Here is a 16,105-nt window from a genome sequence, read left to right as displayed (position 1 = left end):
CTTCATTATTTCATGGATAGTCATAAGCAAGTGTGCATGACTTGCAGCTTTTGGGCACCATTAAAAAGCATTATATGGCTGTAAGAGATGTTTGGTTTGCAGCATGCTCTGTGTTCTCCTGACCTTGAATCTTGATCTCTCTGCTACCCGGCCCATTTGCTCTTTGAAATGTGGTCCATCATACCTGATTCTCAGACTCCTCCTGTGCACGCAGTTTGTCCTGAAGGAAACGCTGGTGCTTTGCACATGGGGGCCAACCTCTTCTGTCTCAACTCCCTTCCCCTGTGATTGAGCCACCCCTGGAAGCCTCAGGTCAGGAGAGCTTCTCCTAAGAGCAGCACCGGATTTGGGAGAGGAAAAAGCTGTGATGGGTCTCTGGCATCAGCCCCAGGTGAACCGGTCCAGCTTGGCAGCAGGGTGAGGGCAGGGCTCACCATGGCTGACTTGGAGAGGAGGGCTTGCAGTCAATAGCAGCTAGACCTTCCTGGCCTCTGATCCTGTCTTGCTCCTGTGATGGTGCCTGGGGAGCCAAGAGCAATCTCTGCCGTCCCTGGGTGTGTTCATGCACATCGGCTTGCACACTCCACTCCCATCGGTGGTTTTCTTTGGGCTGATATTTGTTAGCATTGGAAAGTGAGAAAAATGAGCAAAAATATTATCAGAAGCAGGTTTTGTGAATGAATCAGCTGACAAGAGGCTTACCAGCTCGCCTGCATTTACTAGCACAGTGCTTATTTGGGCAGATGTCTATATATTTTAGTTGGAGGCAGAAAGGAGCAAGAATCAATGGGGGAAGGCACCACTTCCAGTTTGCTGCTTTTCTGTCAGTTTGTACCATCATTTTTCTGAATGAAGCAGGGGACTGAAATGTGTCTGAGAAGCTGCCCTGCTGCTGTGCTTATTGTGCTGTTGCTGACAACTTGGTGAGACACCAAGAGGAGCACAAAAGATGTTGGAAGGCTAAAACTCTCTTAAGCAGCTTGTTGAGGATCAGGGCCTGGCCAGCCTTGACCATCTCTTCATGGTGCTTTTTTTATTTGATCCTCTCTAAAGGCGGCCTCATGGCCTTCTCTCTTCTCACTATGTGTTTCTAATTAGCGGAGAGACTGGTGTATAAACAGAAGATTCCTGCTCAAAATATTGCTTGTCTGTCTCCTAGGATGATGGCCAGATGGCAATCATCAGGCAGCAGCCTAGACTTTGAGCTTGCCCATCTGGCTATCAAACCTGGTCTCGGTTCTCATCTGGAACCAATACTGAGGAAAGTAATGGGCTTTGCCAGATTGGTTTTGCCCCATGTTTGCTTTTCAGTTGCTACCTAAGCAGCTAAAAACCTGCAGACCAAATATATTTAGTATTTCTGGAAGTGGGATGATCCTAGTATTGGGATATCTGAGGCCAAAATGGTGAAGAAGTTGAAGAAGATATTGGACAAATCCATTGAGGGATGGGTCTCTTGGTGGCTTTTAAATCCTGTGGGTCAGATGCAGTCTCCAACCATGAAAGTGCTTTTACTGCTGGTCTGCAGCACAAATTGGGAATGGTCCTTCTGTTGTGTCCCCTAGCAGCGGCTGATGGTCTCTCATGAATGGCATGCTAGGCTGGAGGGGCTCTTCAATGCAGCCCACTTGGGTCATCTTGCCATCAAGCAGCTGAGTAAGTTCAGACAAAACTCTTCTTGCAGTTTCTCCTTTATGAGCTTGGGGTTGTAATATCTGAAAAGAGCTTAAAAAGCTGTGGCAGAAATAAAACACTTGCTATTATGATTTTTCACTCTCTGTCGTGACAGTAGAGCTATGCCCTGACAAAACATCCTGATGCAGATTCTGAAAAAAGGAAATGTTAACATCTGTAAATGCTCTGCATGCTTGGTCTTCTGAAAAGCAGGAGAAATCCAGAAATTAAGCATTATTGTGTAAGCTAAAGCATTGCCCTGCATCATGCACAGTTTGATGTGATTTCTTTACCTCTGTGTAAGTGTCTGAATTCCATAATGCTGGAAAGCTGAAATTGGAGGTGCTGGAAAGAATGCTGATGTTGGGAGGTTGGGTGCTACAGTTCTTGCTTGGAAGATGCTAAAAGACATGATGTTTATCATCACCACCAGAATGACCTGGTCTGTCCCCTGGTGTGGTTACCTACGGAGCTGCTGAAGAGGTCTTATATAGAGAGATATATACAGAGACATATATAGCCTGGGTTAGTGCAGTGACAGGTGATGTACATGTGTGGGTTGAATGATAATTTGGGTTCAAAAGGACCTCTCGAGGTCTTGGTCCAAGGCCCAGCCTAACATAGGACTAGCTTCAATATCAGATTCAGTTACAGTGTTAGATGTGCTTGCTTAGCCAGATCAAACCAGGCAACAAGAAGGGATCAGCTGTCACCTTCTGGGCTTTTGGAGCAAGCAGGAGCAATTGAGATCTGTCCTCATTGCCACTGCAAAGTCTAAAGGGACTGGTGTCTGCAGCACTGTGACCATTGTGTCCTGCTTTGCCAAGGTTTGCTCTCAGAAGTTCCCAGTGAATTGGGAAAATAAGTAAAGCAGAGAGCAGAGGAGATGGAAAAAGTCCAGTGTTTATCCCCAGATTTCTGCTAACTGATTTTGAAATGGCTGAACTAGCTGGGGATCTTGTGGCTTGCAACAGGGGCAAAGATGGGACTGTTCCACTGTCAGCAGAAATGGCCAAATGCAGAAGTAGGTGGAAGCTAAATGAGTAACACAGTGTATGACACACAGTGGGAAAAATGGTATGGCAAGGATGATCACTGAAATGGCAGGATCTCTAAGGGAAATTAAGGTGACCATAGAACAGAAGGAAGGTATATTTGAAAGCAGTGTTGAGAATTTATTTTAGCACTTGAATCTTGGGTAAGTATTCCTGGAGATACTCTGGGGGATTATAGATGGACTCAAGGTATTGTTAATAATCATTGTGGTTTTAAGTTTTGGAGCTGAAGTACACTTGGCATCCCTAATCCAACTGGACTTGTGATGGGAAAATTACATTCTCGGGAAGTAATTTAGAAAGTCAAAGAAAAACCAGAAAGAACTTCTACAGCAGCGATTTCCTCTGCTTTCTAAACTGTCTTTTAGAGTAGCAATAACTCCAGAATGAAAGGATCTATTCTCACCTTCCAGATGAAAGGGCTAATGCAATTTAAAAGGTTTGCATGCAAAGGTTTTATGGCTTGGTAACCAGCCACATTTGAAAATGATCCAGGGTGGGATGAACACGTGATAGAGCGCCAGACTGAGCTGGACCCTTTCCTTGCCTGCCCTTCTCTTGCAGATAATGGTGATGACCGGTCCGAGAGCATTCTTGCTGAGAACCACGTGGATGGCACTGTGGGGATACTGAGCGGAGCTGGTGGGAGGAAGCCCATGAAGACAGGCATGAAGGAGCTGGCAGTTATGAGGGAGAAGGTGAATGAGCAGCAGCGGCAGATGGGCAAAGTCAGCAAGGCCCATCACAACCACGAGGACTCCAAAAAGTCACGGCTGTCGACGGGCAGGGTGAGAGGGCAGGGGCTGTGGGGGGCTGAGGGGTGCAGCTGGGGCTCACTGGGAAATGCTGAATGCAAAGCCTTAGTGACATCTGCAGTAAACTGTCTTATAAAGATAAAAAAAAAAAATTGAAAGAAAAAAGCGGGGCAAGGAAAAAAAGGAAAAGCAAACATTGGTTTTGGCCTGAAGCTGGGGCTGAACACACCATCTGATGAACTTTGATGTGTTGGTGAGGAGGCATTATTTTCATTGCAGCTTCACCTCCTGATGGCAGAGCTGGGAAAGGGGGGCTCCTGCTGGCTAGATACCTACCTCTGCAGGGTGCGGCATGCTCTTTGCCCGTGGACTGCCTTTCTGACACCCTTTTTCCCCTAAGAAAATGCCAGAGATGGCCCAAGGGGATTTGGGGTGGGTAAAGGAGTACTGCCTGCCTGCTGCAGAGCAACCCCAGTCCAGGTTAGGGGGGCCACAAGCACTCCTAAGATGGGCTGTGCGACTGTCTCACAGCAGTGAGAGTGCTCAAAGTCCGTCCCCTTCTTGCCTTCCCTGTCTCTATGCCCTCCAGTCCTTGGCCGTGGTTTCCCTCTAGTGGGCAGTTTGGTCAAGGCAACTAAATGGGATGGGGATGGAGATGGAAATGGAAACCCACCCCAAAAGGTCCTTGTAAACATATAGAGTATTAATATCTGGTGAGCACAGGGACAGAAAGAGACTTTAAAAGAGAGTCCTCAATGCCTTCCAAGGAATAGGCAAAACAGAGGTTCAAAATAAGGTGCAGGCACCATCAGCTTTGAGAGCTCCCACACTGCTGCTGCTCCTTTGAGGGGAAAAAAACCCAACACCATCCACTGCAAAAACAGAGAGGTGTGGACTCTGGCTCACATCAGGTATAATTCAACCAGACTGCCTTGGTGGGGAGCCCTGTGTGGAAGCTGCTGTGGAGCAAGAGGCATGCCTCCAGAGGCTAGCTTTGGATACTCTCATTTCCAGGGCTTCCCCTCTGCTCCCATGGGGTCTCAGATGCTTTGAATTTCACTTCTGGGCCAGAACTGTGCCACAGGTGTGGGAACTCATGGAAACCATCCTGGTCTGTCTGGTCTAGCCCTACTCTGTGTCACTTGTCATCACCTGTGGGACCCACAGTAGCATCTCTAAGGTTTCTCCTTCTCTGTGTATCCAGGGCTCGGGACCTGGTATTCTGTAGGCTCTTGGCCATGTCAGGCACATGGGAGAGACACTCATGTCCACATGTGGCTGTGCAGCACTCTGATTTTGGGTGTCTGCGGGTGAAGTCTGTAGCAGGACCCAGTGGCAAACATGTGTCATGAGGAAGTGCACACAAGTGTTCATCCCTACTGGTGTTTCCACTGTCCAAAGTGTTGACCTTGAATAGTACCATTGCCCTGACTTTTTTTTTTTAAATTTTTTTTCTGCTTTCTGATCTCTTTTCAGACCCCTTGTCAGCAGGAGCTGGATCAGGTCCTGGAACGCATATCCACTATGCGGCTGCCAGATGAGCGAGGTCCCCTGGAGCACCTCTACTCCCTTCACATCCCCAACTGTGACAAGCATGGCCTGTACAATCTCAAACAGGTAAGTGGGGAGAGCGGGAGCTCTGGGGCTGGCTGTACTCCCAGCAGCAGCCCTTGACTCTCTCTCTGTCCCCATCGTGTGCAGCCACAGAGCACAGGCACAGATCAGGGCTGGGCTGAGACTGCACACACGATATGAGGTGTGGGGTAAACAGCAAATACTGCACATGGCATGAACAGGTTTAGTAGCACCTAGGTGCTGCTGCAGCCATGGGTGCTTAGGTGCATCTGCAGCCATGAGTTCGCAAGTGGAGATGAGATCCATGTCCACGTGTGGCTGTGGGCAGCCGAGAATCTGTTTAGTTCAGAGCCCCTTCTTCCCCACAAGAGCTGCTTATCTGTCCAGGTCTATTTTAATGTACTTTGTGCCAGGTATTGTCCTGGCTGGGCCCTGCTGCAGGAGAAAAGCAGGGAGAGACTGCATGTTGGCCAGTCTTGCAGACAAAGCAGAAAGGACTTCTTCCAGGGTCAGGAAGTTTTATAGTGCACTTTACTGGTTTTCTTCCACAAATCAAGGCTGGTCCCACAGCTGTAGGAGGGATTCCTTCCAGGTGAGGTGGGGGTTGGGGTGCAGTGTGCTTCTGAAGGTGTTTATGGGACCCAGAAGGACTCACAGAACTTGTGTGTCTGAATTCTGACTTCTTGGCTTTGTCTGTGCAAAACCACCAGGTGTCAGTGGCTCAGGCATGGGGAAAAAAGTGCCAGGAAAAACAGCAAAACCCTGGCTTGCCCAGAGTTGACTGCAGTTGTGGGAATAGTACTTGGATATGAGGATCCCTTATAGCTGAGCCTTTGGAGGGGACCCCAGAAAACCTGCTCTTTTTGTGGCTAAGCATTTACTTGATCAGGAGCATTAAAAAAAAATATGATGCTCAGAGATAATCTCCCTCTGTCCCTTCTCTTGTCTCTGTGCCATCTGGACCCTCACCTTCCATCTCTCCCTGAAGAGCCCCATGGGCTGGCTAGATCCTCCAGCATGAGCATACTTGGAAGGGCTGGTTGGAGCAGAGCTGGCAAGTTGCCTGTAGGGAGATGAGCCATGTCTGGGGAATGAGCCTTGACAGTGCAGTGATGTTTTGTGTGCTACAAAAGAGAAGACAGTCTCTGCTGCTCCTTGTCCCTGGGAAATAAGTCAACTTGCACTGAAGGGTGCAGGTGGGTTACACACTGGTCACTACTGCAGATAAAGAGAGAGGACAAAAATTGTTTTCTCTTCTTCCCTGCACCTCCCTGGTTGAGGGCAAACAAGGCAAATGTGAAGTGATACTAACTTCCCTCCATCTAGGAGTTGAGCTCATTTTCATTTGCTGGAAAGCAGACCACAACAAAAGTATTCCCAGTTGCTCACACCCCCTATGGACCAGTACTCAGGTGGAGGATGCACTCTCCTGCTGGGGAGGCTTTTTCTTCCTCTCTTTTTGTACTTTTTTATTCCCATGAACAAGGCTGCATTTTGACCTCAGTCCAACTGCAGAAAATGGCTTAAATTCAGCTTTACAGAGTGCCCACAGAGGTTGGCCTGCTTGGAGTAACCTCTGCATCTCCCACTACACCTGTCCAGAAATGTATATGCTGGGGATGGAGGGGTGAGCGTCAGATTCAAAGTGCCTGCAGCCCTGCAGGGCAGGAGGTGGATGATAACAATTACGGCAAGAAACCTTTGTCTAACAGGACTGGGAGGACACAGTCCAGGTCCGGATGCACCATGGTCCCTACCTCCATTCTGGAACAGAGTGAATCCCTGTTTGGAAGTATGTTTAAGTCTGGCTGTGGGGGCCTTGATCTGATGTTTCAGTTTGTTTAGCCTAATGTGCAGGTGAGAAGAAGCTCATACAACTCCTCTGTCAGTCTATCTCATCCCTCTTTCCCCTGGGACTCTTGAATCTCTGGGTACTTTTATCCACAATTGGCAGAAGGTGATGCATTTCAGGGACAGTTGTCCTTGTGGTTCATTAAAATTGGCTTCTTGGTCCTTGGCACAGCCACTGGGGAAAGAGGTTCAGCCCTCAGCCTGGACTGATGGAGTAACACTGCTGGTGCAGTACAGACCCTGGGCTGTTTGAGTATGGCATCTGCGGATCTTGCCAAAATCCAGACTAGTGCCAGATCACTGGAGAAACCCCAGCTCGGCCTGTGTTTGGGCTTTGGGCTGGTGGACCTGGGAAGGGGGTTGTTTTGTCCCCGTGTTTACTCTGATGCCTGCCCTGTCCCTCTCCATGCAGTGCAAGATGTCTGTGAACGGGCAGCGTGGCGAGTGCTGGTGCGTGGACCCCATCCACGGGAAGGTGATCCAGGGAGCACCCACCATCCGCGGGGACCCCGAGTGCCACCTCTTCTACACAGCCCATGAGCAGGAGGACCGGGGAGCACATGCCCTGCGGAGCCAGTAGACAGACATGATCCTGCTGGCTGGAGGTGGCTCACTGTGGCCCCAGTGCTGGATTTCACATGGTTTTCAGCGTGTCTCTTTAGGCTCTGGAAGAGACTGGGGTTGGGTCCTGCGTGCTGCCCTCCTTCCTCAGCTGCCTGATTCCTGGGGAAGGGAGGGATTATGGGAGGGGAAAGGCGGTGGGGGGTTTGCAAGGAGAAGGGACTGCTTTCTTAGTCTTTCACCCAACATAAACCAGAGAACCGGTCTTTTTTGCTCCTCACCCTGCAGCCCTGCCGTCCCTGCTGCTTCGCGGCATCTTCCTCTACCCTCCAGCACAGAGTGCCATGTGCTCCCTGACCCCTCCCAGGGGGCAAAACCCCTTGCCATGGGTGGGAGTGAGTGAAAAAAACAAAAGAAAAAGCCCAGCCTTTGCTCCTCTTTTTCTCCCTTCCCCAATACCAAAGACTGTAAATACTGTCGTCTGCCTTTTGTGTCCTGCTGGTCCCCTGTGCCCCAGCCCAGCCATCTGTCCTGGCATGGGATGTGGGGTGGGAACATACCACCGCAGTTGAGATGTGTTCCCTACAGAAGCATCGGTGAGGGAAAGGGCTAAAGATGAGACAGCTGCTCACCCCCTAAAAACACTCCTGGGTGCTTCCTTTCCTGGTGCTGGGGCACAGCCAACTCCATAGGGACTGACTTCAGCCACTGGTCCAAGAGCATGGGGCCTTTGGGTGACGACAAAGCTAAATGCTTGTTTTTCAAGGGGATTTGAAGGGCTTTTGCTGAGTATTTCTTAGGATCAGCTTATACTGAGGGAGCTAAAATGAACTTGCTGAGGCTGGGTGGAAGGATGCCTGTGTAGATTTAGGATAACAAGCCAGGGAATGTCTCTCTCTTTCTCTCATTCATTTTTTCTTTGTTTATAGATAGGAAAAAAACAAAACACATCTAAAACCTGCGCTCCCAAGCAGCTGCCCTTGTCCCTCCATTTTTGCTTGGGACTGGAGTGAGCATCTGCTATTCAGCACATAACTTTTTCTTTTTGTAAGTAAATTACAGTATGTATCTTGCTTCATAAAGGCCCTGACACACACACACACTCCTCTGCCCACATACGCATTTGTATTGATGAAATCCAATTCCAGGTGCTCTGAGAGGTTTTGCGCTGGACATGCTGTTCTGAGGAGAGATGTGTCTCTGCTGTTAATTCACCTGTTGATTTCTTTCTGTACAGAACACACAGATGCTGAGAATAAATAACTTCCCCATTGCCTAAGCAAGGAGATTTTATTATTTTCTTCCTTCTCTTTTTTTTTTCTTTTTTTTTTTTTTAATATGGGTACCCTTTGTAGAGCAATTGCAAAAACCCTCTCCTAAGAGTAAAAATATTGGGCTTTCCTTAAATGGTTTATTGCTTTTTGCCCTGCTTCTTGGACCCACATTTCAGATCCCAAGTGTGAAGGGCACAGGTGGGCTCTGTAACTTAAAGCCTTTGTGACTTTTTAGAGGTTTGGACATGGCAGTGGAGGAGACAGGGGAAGGATCCCCTTTGGAAAGTCAGGGGTGGGCATATGTGGATGTCTACAAATGGGAGCATGAGAGAAGAAGAAAACACACCTCCATGCGAAACCAAGTAACTGTAAAACTGATGCTACCTGTTTTCTGTTAACATCTGAGGGTGTTCTGCTTTTTCATATAAACCTTGCACATGCTGGCTCTCATCTGCAGTTTGTACTTTCTGTTTTGTTTGGGAATGGGGAAGTTTTCTTATGTGTTTGTCTTTTTCTCTTTTGAAAAAGCTGAGCTGCAGAAAGTTGGAATAAATTAAATGGGATGCCAGAAAACTGTCATCTTCCCCCTCCCCACTGCTCACAGGACATTTCCTTGCCTGATGCATCACACGCAAATTTGGCCCTGTTCATCCTTGTCCAGGTGGTGTTGCAAACCCCAGGCCTGACAGGCACCAATGGGAGTCGAGCTTTTCATCGTTACTGTCCCAAGCTGTATGAGCAGGGAGGAACCGGTGTCACTCATCCTTTGGCCAGCTGTATTCCTGCTACACATGTGGGACCTTGTGAATCTATAAAATGCAACCGGGCCCTTGAATCAGCATCTGGCCAGTATTTGTATGGAGACTCTCTCCCTGCCTGACAGCAGCTAGATTTGGTGGAAAGAGGTGGTTGTGTTCCACTTGCTAGGTGGAGAGGATGGCAGTGTGAATGTCCTGTCCAACACGATGTTCATGGAGCTTCCTGAGCTGCTGGGTGGCTATGTGAGAGTGGTGATTTCCTGCTCCTTGAGCAGCAGGGAAGCAGCTTTCCAAGGCAAGGTCCCTCCTACCCAGTGCAGGGAGCTTGGCAGATGCTTGGGCAAAGGCTGTAAGGACAACTCCCTTGTTGTCTCTCTGCTCTCTCCAGCTTCCCAGCCTTGATATTTCAGGGGCTTCTTGAACTTATAGTTGCATCCACTCATGCTGTTTCTGAGCTGGCAGATGGGCCTGTCCTCCATGAAGCATCCAGGCTCCTTTAGGTGTCTTGCTACAGTTTTGGCCTCCACTACACCCCATGCAAAGAGTTCCTCAGCTAAGCAGGATGATTCAGGGAGAAACTGTGTGTGGTTTCCATGGAGGACACTCCCAAGGACTCTCTCCTTTGCTAGCACAAGGAGAGCAAAATCTGAGCTGGCCAGAAAGCTGACTATAGTGTTTCCAAGTGAAGCCTTTTCCCAGAACAGGCTGCTGGAAAGGTGCAGGGAGGTTTGAGCTGTGTGTGGGACCAGAGTTTGGTTGAGCTGCTTCATGCATGGGGCTGTGGAGACAGGTCCCTTGAAGGTCCTGCACCTTCTCCCAGGGTGAGAAGTGCTGCCAAAGGGAGTGTGACAGAACAGCTTGGTGCTTGGGGCACCACAGGGAGGCAAAGAATAACTAATAATAATAATAAAACTCCACACTACATTCAATTAAAATTGTAGCATTGAAGGAGAGGCCCCATGTGGCCCTGACATCTAGCATCCAGGTGGCTGTGGTTTCCCTTTGGCCTCCACAAAGGGAGGCAAAACCACTGGGCTGTTTCCCCTTCTGTTTATTTTCCACTCCCTGCCAGGAGGTTGAGTGGGACTGACACATGCTGAGAGGCTGGGCAATGGTGGGGAGCACCAGGAAAATGCCTGGGGACAGTAGGTTGCAGGGGAGGGGAAGAGGACAGGCAGGATGGGGGGTAGCTGAAGGTGATCACCCCCCCAGGTGATGCTGGGGCTGGGGGGGATGCCAAGTGCACTGTAGGGCACAAGGGACCTCCAGGCCAGGTGCTTCCCAGAGAGGTCTGAAGGTGACAGAGATGCCTGAGCTCAGCCATGCCAGGGGCCACCCTCCAGTTCAGGGGCTGGAGGTGAACAAACAGGAGCCCGCAACCCAGCAAAGGGTGCTTGCAACTAGCCAGGCACCTTACAGAGGGGCAGAGGGGGACAACAGCAAGGCAAAAGGAGCAAAAAGCTTCTGGTTAGGCTTCCCTAGGGTTGTGGTATGACCTTAATGTCTGCATATGTCTGTCCATGGGTTTGATGGTTGTCATTGCTTTGGGGTTTCATCTGGGCCAGTATTGTGCCATCCGCCTGATGGGGCACGAGGTCAGGCATTAGGATCGTGCCAGCTGCATGCAGGGTTCTAGCTGAAACCCCAGCAGCTGTGGTTTATGCACACAGAGGTATCTACACTGGCAAGTGACAATTTTCTTAGAGTGGTTTGGGTTGGAAGGGACCTTAAAGATCATACAGTTCCAACCCCCATCCCGCTAGACCAGGGTGCGCGAATGGCTTGGGCAGCGGCGGCACCTCGTGGCAGCTGCGGTGCCGCGTGGCTCCTGCCCTGTGAGGTGCAGGCTCAGCCTTGTGGGTGTCCATTGGGGATGGGGGGGCTGTGCCAGCCCCAGGTGGTGTAGATATGATGGGGGATGTGTGTTAGTGCAGCCCTGACAACCCATGGTCTCCCCAGCACAGGGACAAAGGGGATGGTTTTGCCTCCCACCCTGCTCTGGGCACGTGGGGAGGATGCTGGGCAGTTGAATGGAGGGGAAGAATGGCACAGAAGGAGGGGGAGATGAGGGGGTGAGTGGGAGAATGAAGGGTGATGGCTGTGTGGACAGTGGGGGAGGGTCAGATCTGGCACTGGGGAGGGCACGGGGCTGTAGGAAGAGCCACCAAGGGCTACCACAAGGTGATGACTATAGCCTGGCTGGGCTGCCCCAGGGATGCTCCTGCACACTGGGACAAATCTTCCAGCGGCCCAGTGAGGTCTGAGGGTCAAACATCACATCTGATCCGAAGCTGTGGGGCTCAGTTTGCAATAGCATTTAGGAGCTTAACATCACTGGTTGTCAGGTACTTTCTCCTGGTAAGCTTGCTGAATGTGCATGCTGTGCCCCACCGCCACATTCATGCAAAGAAAATTCTAAAAAAAATAGGGTAGCTCTGCTTTTATGATGCTCTAAACTCAAACCTACAATTTTACTGCTCATCTAGCAGATTGCTCCAGTATCAAAAGCTCTTCTAAACCATTGCGTCCATTTTGCCCCATGCCTTGAACCTCCCCAGGCACCCCCATGGAGCTGGATGAACCCCCCAGAGGGCCCAACACCACCAGCTGTGGAATGCTTGGGGCTGGAGCAGCTCACTGGCAGGCCCCAGCACACAGATGCTCCACAAGGGTCAGGCAGAAGCTAACTGAATGCATAACTTTATTAAATAAATGCTTTGTCATGAGAAAAGACAAAGATCAAAGAGTAACATAAATTATAAGTTGAATAAATAGTATACAGCAATCTTCACTTTTTAATAAAATGTGAGATTTTTTTTTTTAAGTACAAAATGCTAAACAGAGCATTAAGCTCTTCTTCCATTGTCAGTTTTTCACAAACTGCTTTTTTTTTTTCCCACCAGTAAGATTATGAGTATTTCTTGTTTACTGGAAAAAAAACCAAAACAACAAAAACAAAACAAAAACGAAACAACAGAGCTACCGTATGTATGTAAAGCTATAAAAAGCTACCGTAAAATGTGTAGTGAGTATTGCTTAAAGATAAAAACCAGGCAGGAAACTCGGAATCTGGTGTGTTTTTAACAACTGTGTTACAACGGTGGGTAATGTGAGCAGTGACGTCTGTCCCGGTGGCAGTGGCAGGGGGCTGGTGGGGCTGGGGAGGGGGCACAGTAGGCAGGGCTCCTAGCCAGGGCCAGGACAGGGGTCTGGAAGCAAGGTGAACTGTTGGTCGTTAAATATACAATGCTCCATTTGGGGGGGAAAAAATCAACAACAACAAAAAACCCAAACCAACAGCAAAAAAGTTTTCATGGGGAAGGCGGAGAAAAAGGGAAGGGGGGAGAGAGCGGAGAAATAGTGCAAAATGCTCTTGTACTAGTGGTTTTCGAAGTCCACTGCAGTACAGACAAGGGGTAGCCCAGCTGCTGAGCGCCGCTCCCCGGGCAGATGTGGTGGAAGGGCTGTCCTGACCCCTGCGCCATCCTTGTCCTCTCCTTCCCAGCTTGCATCCTAGATACTGGCGTGGGCTTGGCTCAGATACTGTAGCTGAAGACCCCTGAGCCTCACACCTCCCCCTGATGCACGAATTGCCAACACCTCCCCATGTGCCTCAACCCCCCACACTCCCCAGCCCCCAAATCTACCCCTTTTGGTTTTCTCACTCTAAATGCCAAGGGGTGCTGCTGGGTGCTGAGAATGGGAGCACCTCGTCACTGCCAACCCAGGGGGTGACCAACCCCTCCTGAAGTCACTTGTATCCCCAGCCTGACCCAAACTCCAACCCCAGTCCTAAATATTAGTGCAGCCTACAAACAGCCTCGTCCTGCTGGGGATCCTTGAGGGAGCGGGCAGCCAGGGGAGTCGCTTGGTGCCCCATCCCAGGAGCCAAGGTGATTTGGGGAGGCAGGAGTGGTGCAGCCCAGACTTCCATCCTCCTCCCTCCAGGTTGATGGGGACAGGACAGGCAGTGCTGTCCCAGCATGGGATGCGCAGGGGTGAGGGAGGCTGTGTGGGATGGATTTTGGTGCTGTGGGCTCCTGGGGCCTTGTAGACTTGCTCTGTAGGGAGAGGTCGGGGAATCATCCTGTGTCCCCCTCCCAGTGTCATTGTAGTGGCCTTGTCATGACACCACCATGAGGCCCTGTGAGCTGACCCTGGCCCTGCAAAAGCATCTTCCCCAAAAGACAAGGTCCATGGGAAGCTGCATCCCTCTGCCTGTTCCCATCCCACCCTGGTGGCACATCTCCTTTCTCTGCAGCCAAAGGCTTTCAAGTTTTGGGAAATTAAACAACAAAACAAACAAACAAAAAAGCAAGAAAGAGGAAGGGAGAAGGAAGGAAGGGTCCTGGGAAAGGTGGTACTGGCCTGTAACAGTCAGGAGGTTTTGCACGGGAATCAGCAAGCAAACAGGGGCCCTTGTGGTTGGGCTCCTCCTTCTCCTCTTGTCTTCACCCCACTTTCAGCCCACCATTAACCCACTATCCTGGTTAAATCAACCTTGCTCCATCAGCCCTGCAGAGCCCAGAGAGGTCCCTCCCTGCCTTGGCCACAACACCCGCCATTCTCTCCTCCAGCAACACGGTGGTTACCCTGCTCCAGCAGGCTTTTCTGGGGGGCAGATCTGCATTTGGTGACACACTTTGTTCTTTTAAGCAAGGGAAGGTCCTTTGTCCCCAGGTCCAAACATGCTCCATTGGGTCTCTGTGGAAGTCCATTGGCAAAATTTTCCCCCATTGTAACTTTGAGGGAAATAACCGCAGGTGTCCAGTTCTGCCCTTGATTGGGGCAAGTGTCCTGGTGGGGGGCCCAGGGGCTGCTTAGGGGAATGATGACATGTCATGGGAGGCTGTGAGGGCTCCCAACCTGTGATGGTAAGAAGCCTTCACCAGAACCCCTTGGCACTGAATCCCCCTTGTCCATCCCCACTGGTGGGAACCTGGTGGTGCTGTGGACCTCCTTTTTTCTCTGCCCAGGTTCAGGAACCTCAAAGGGGCTTTGGGGGTGCAGGAACCTTCCCCCTGAGATCAGTCGTGTCCTTTGGCCAGATCCAGCTGTGGCAGTGGGATATGGTTCCTGGTGGGTGTGTGTTTGCCCACTGGGACCACAGCACCCAGACCCCACCTTTCCTTCCTTCCTTCCCTTCGCTGCAGGATCTCCTCCCAGCACCAGCATCGTGGAGACCCTTGTCATGGAGAAGCAAGAGGCAACAGTTCCAAAATTGAACGTAAAAGCTAAAACCACCAAATAAGTCAGGAAGGCAGATGAGGGCTGTCCCACCATACCTGAGGCAGTGGGTCTCTGTGGTGTGGTGGCTGCTGTCACTCAACAAGGAGCTGGGTCCCAAATTAAAGGCAAGGGCCCATCATAGGATCTTACTGCAGGGTGGTGGGGATCAACCATGGCAACATGAGCAGTATCCTCAAAGTGAAAGAATGTAGACTGGCATTTTCCTACCCATAGGGAAAGGTATAAACCATCCTTAACAAAAAAACATGATCAAATAAAATGGAGGTTTGGTTGTTTTTTTTCCCCTGGAGCAAACCACATTTTTGGCTGTGGGAAAAAAAAAAAGTCTCCATAGCTGGTCATCTTTGTGGTGGCAAAGCGTGGTGAAGAGTTTTAGCCCATATCTCCCTGTCCCCATGTAGGGATACTTCAGTCTGGACAGCGACAGAGTAACAGCAGGGTCGGCTGGGATGCAGCCCTCAATGTTGATGGGGCCCTGATGCCATAGGCACTGATGCTCCTCCGTAACTCTGCTCCTGTGCTTAGTCCAGCAGGTTATTATTAGTTTTTGGGAGGGGCAGCATTTCTCCCCCTGATTACATATTACATTGAAACCTCCAGATTGCAGGTTTCAAGGTGAAGTTTTGCAAGGAGGAAAAGCCATGTCAATGCACACACACACTCGTACACATGCACGCAGGTGACAAACGCTTCCACACCTAGATGGACAATGGTCAGAGTCCTGCTTGTCCAAAATGGTTTCTGACCTTCCGTTCGAGAAGAACAGAATATATTTCCTTTTTGGATTATTTTTTTTGAAGTCCACAAATACTTTTTGGGGGTATTTGTGCCGTTGCAGGACCTGTGTTTCCCTCCCCAGCTCATCTCCAGACACGAAGCCAGCAATCTCACGCCTCCTCCTGATGTGTTGAAATCTGCCTGGATTGGGGGCAGTCATTTGAGATGGAAATCAAATCGACTTGAGTGAATCCCAGCAGTGTGGGGAGGACACTCCGGAGGACTGCAAGGGGAGTGCTGGTGGCCGCAAGGTTTTCTCTCAAGACCCTTTAGAAATCAACTAGCTAACATGAAAAAAAATAAAAATTAAAAATGAACCTGCCCAAAACCCGTACTGGAAATTCACCAACTCGGAGAGCTTCCTACATCAGGGTGACCTCTGCTTGTGGCAGAGGGGCACAGGCGGCATTAGGGAGAGGTGAGGAGCGGCAGAGAGGCTGCGGCTGGTTTGTCTCTGGCTCTATCCTTTCCTTATTGAGTCCTTGTCAAGAGGCTGCAATAGATTCCGAGTCCTCAGTTTCTTCAGGGTTTTCTTTTCTTTTCTTTTCTTTTCTTTTCTTTTCTTTTCTTTTCTT

At 49.9% G+C, this 16,105-nt stretch overlaps 1 protein-coding gene across 1 annotated transcript in view; it reads left to right on the top strand.

Moving 5' to 3' along the window:
- IGFBP2 (insulin like growth factor binding protein 2) overlaps positions 1-9,195 on the top strand; it is a 59,810-nt gene extending 50,615 nt beyond the window's left edge. The window contains exons 4-6 of the mRNA XM_027677904.1: positions 3,294-3,517; positions 4,961-5,101; positions 7,323-9,195. Of these exons, the coding sequence (XP_027533705.1) occupies positions 3,294-3,517; positions 4,961-5,101; positions 7,323-7,490 (533 nt within the window). The 3' untranslated portion in view covers positions 7,491-9,195. The remainder of the gene's footprint in view (positions 1-3,293; positions 3,518-4,960; positions 5,102-7,322) is intronic.
- Positions 9,196-16,105: the final 6,910 nt, after the last annotated feature.

The sequence above is a fragment of the Neopelma chrysocephalum genome, unplaced genomic scaffold, assembly GCF_003984885.1.
Source record: "Neopelma chrysocephalum unplaced genomic scaffold, ASM398488v2 Primary Assembly neopelma1_44, whole genome shotgun sequence".
NCBI lineage: Eukaryota > Metazoa > Chordata > Aves > Passeriformes > Pipridae > Neopelma > Neopelma chrysocephalum.
This window is presented reverse-complemented; position numbering and strand designations above follow the sequence as displayed.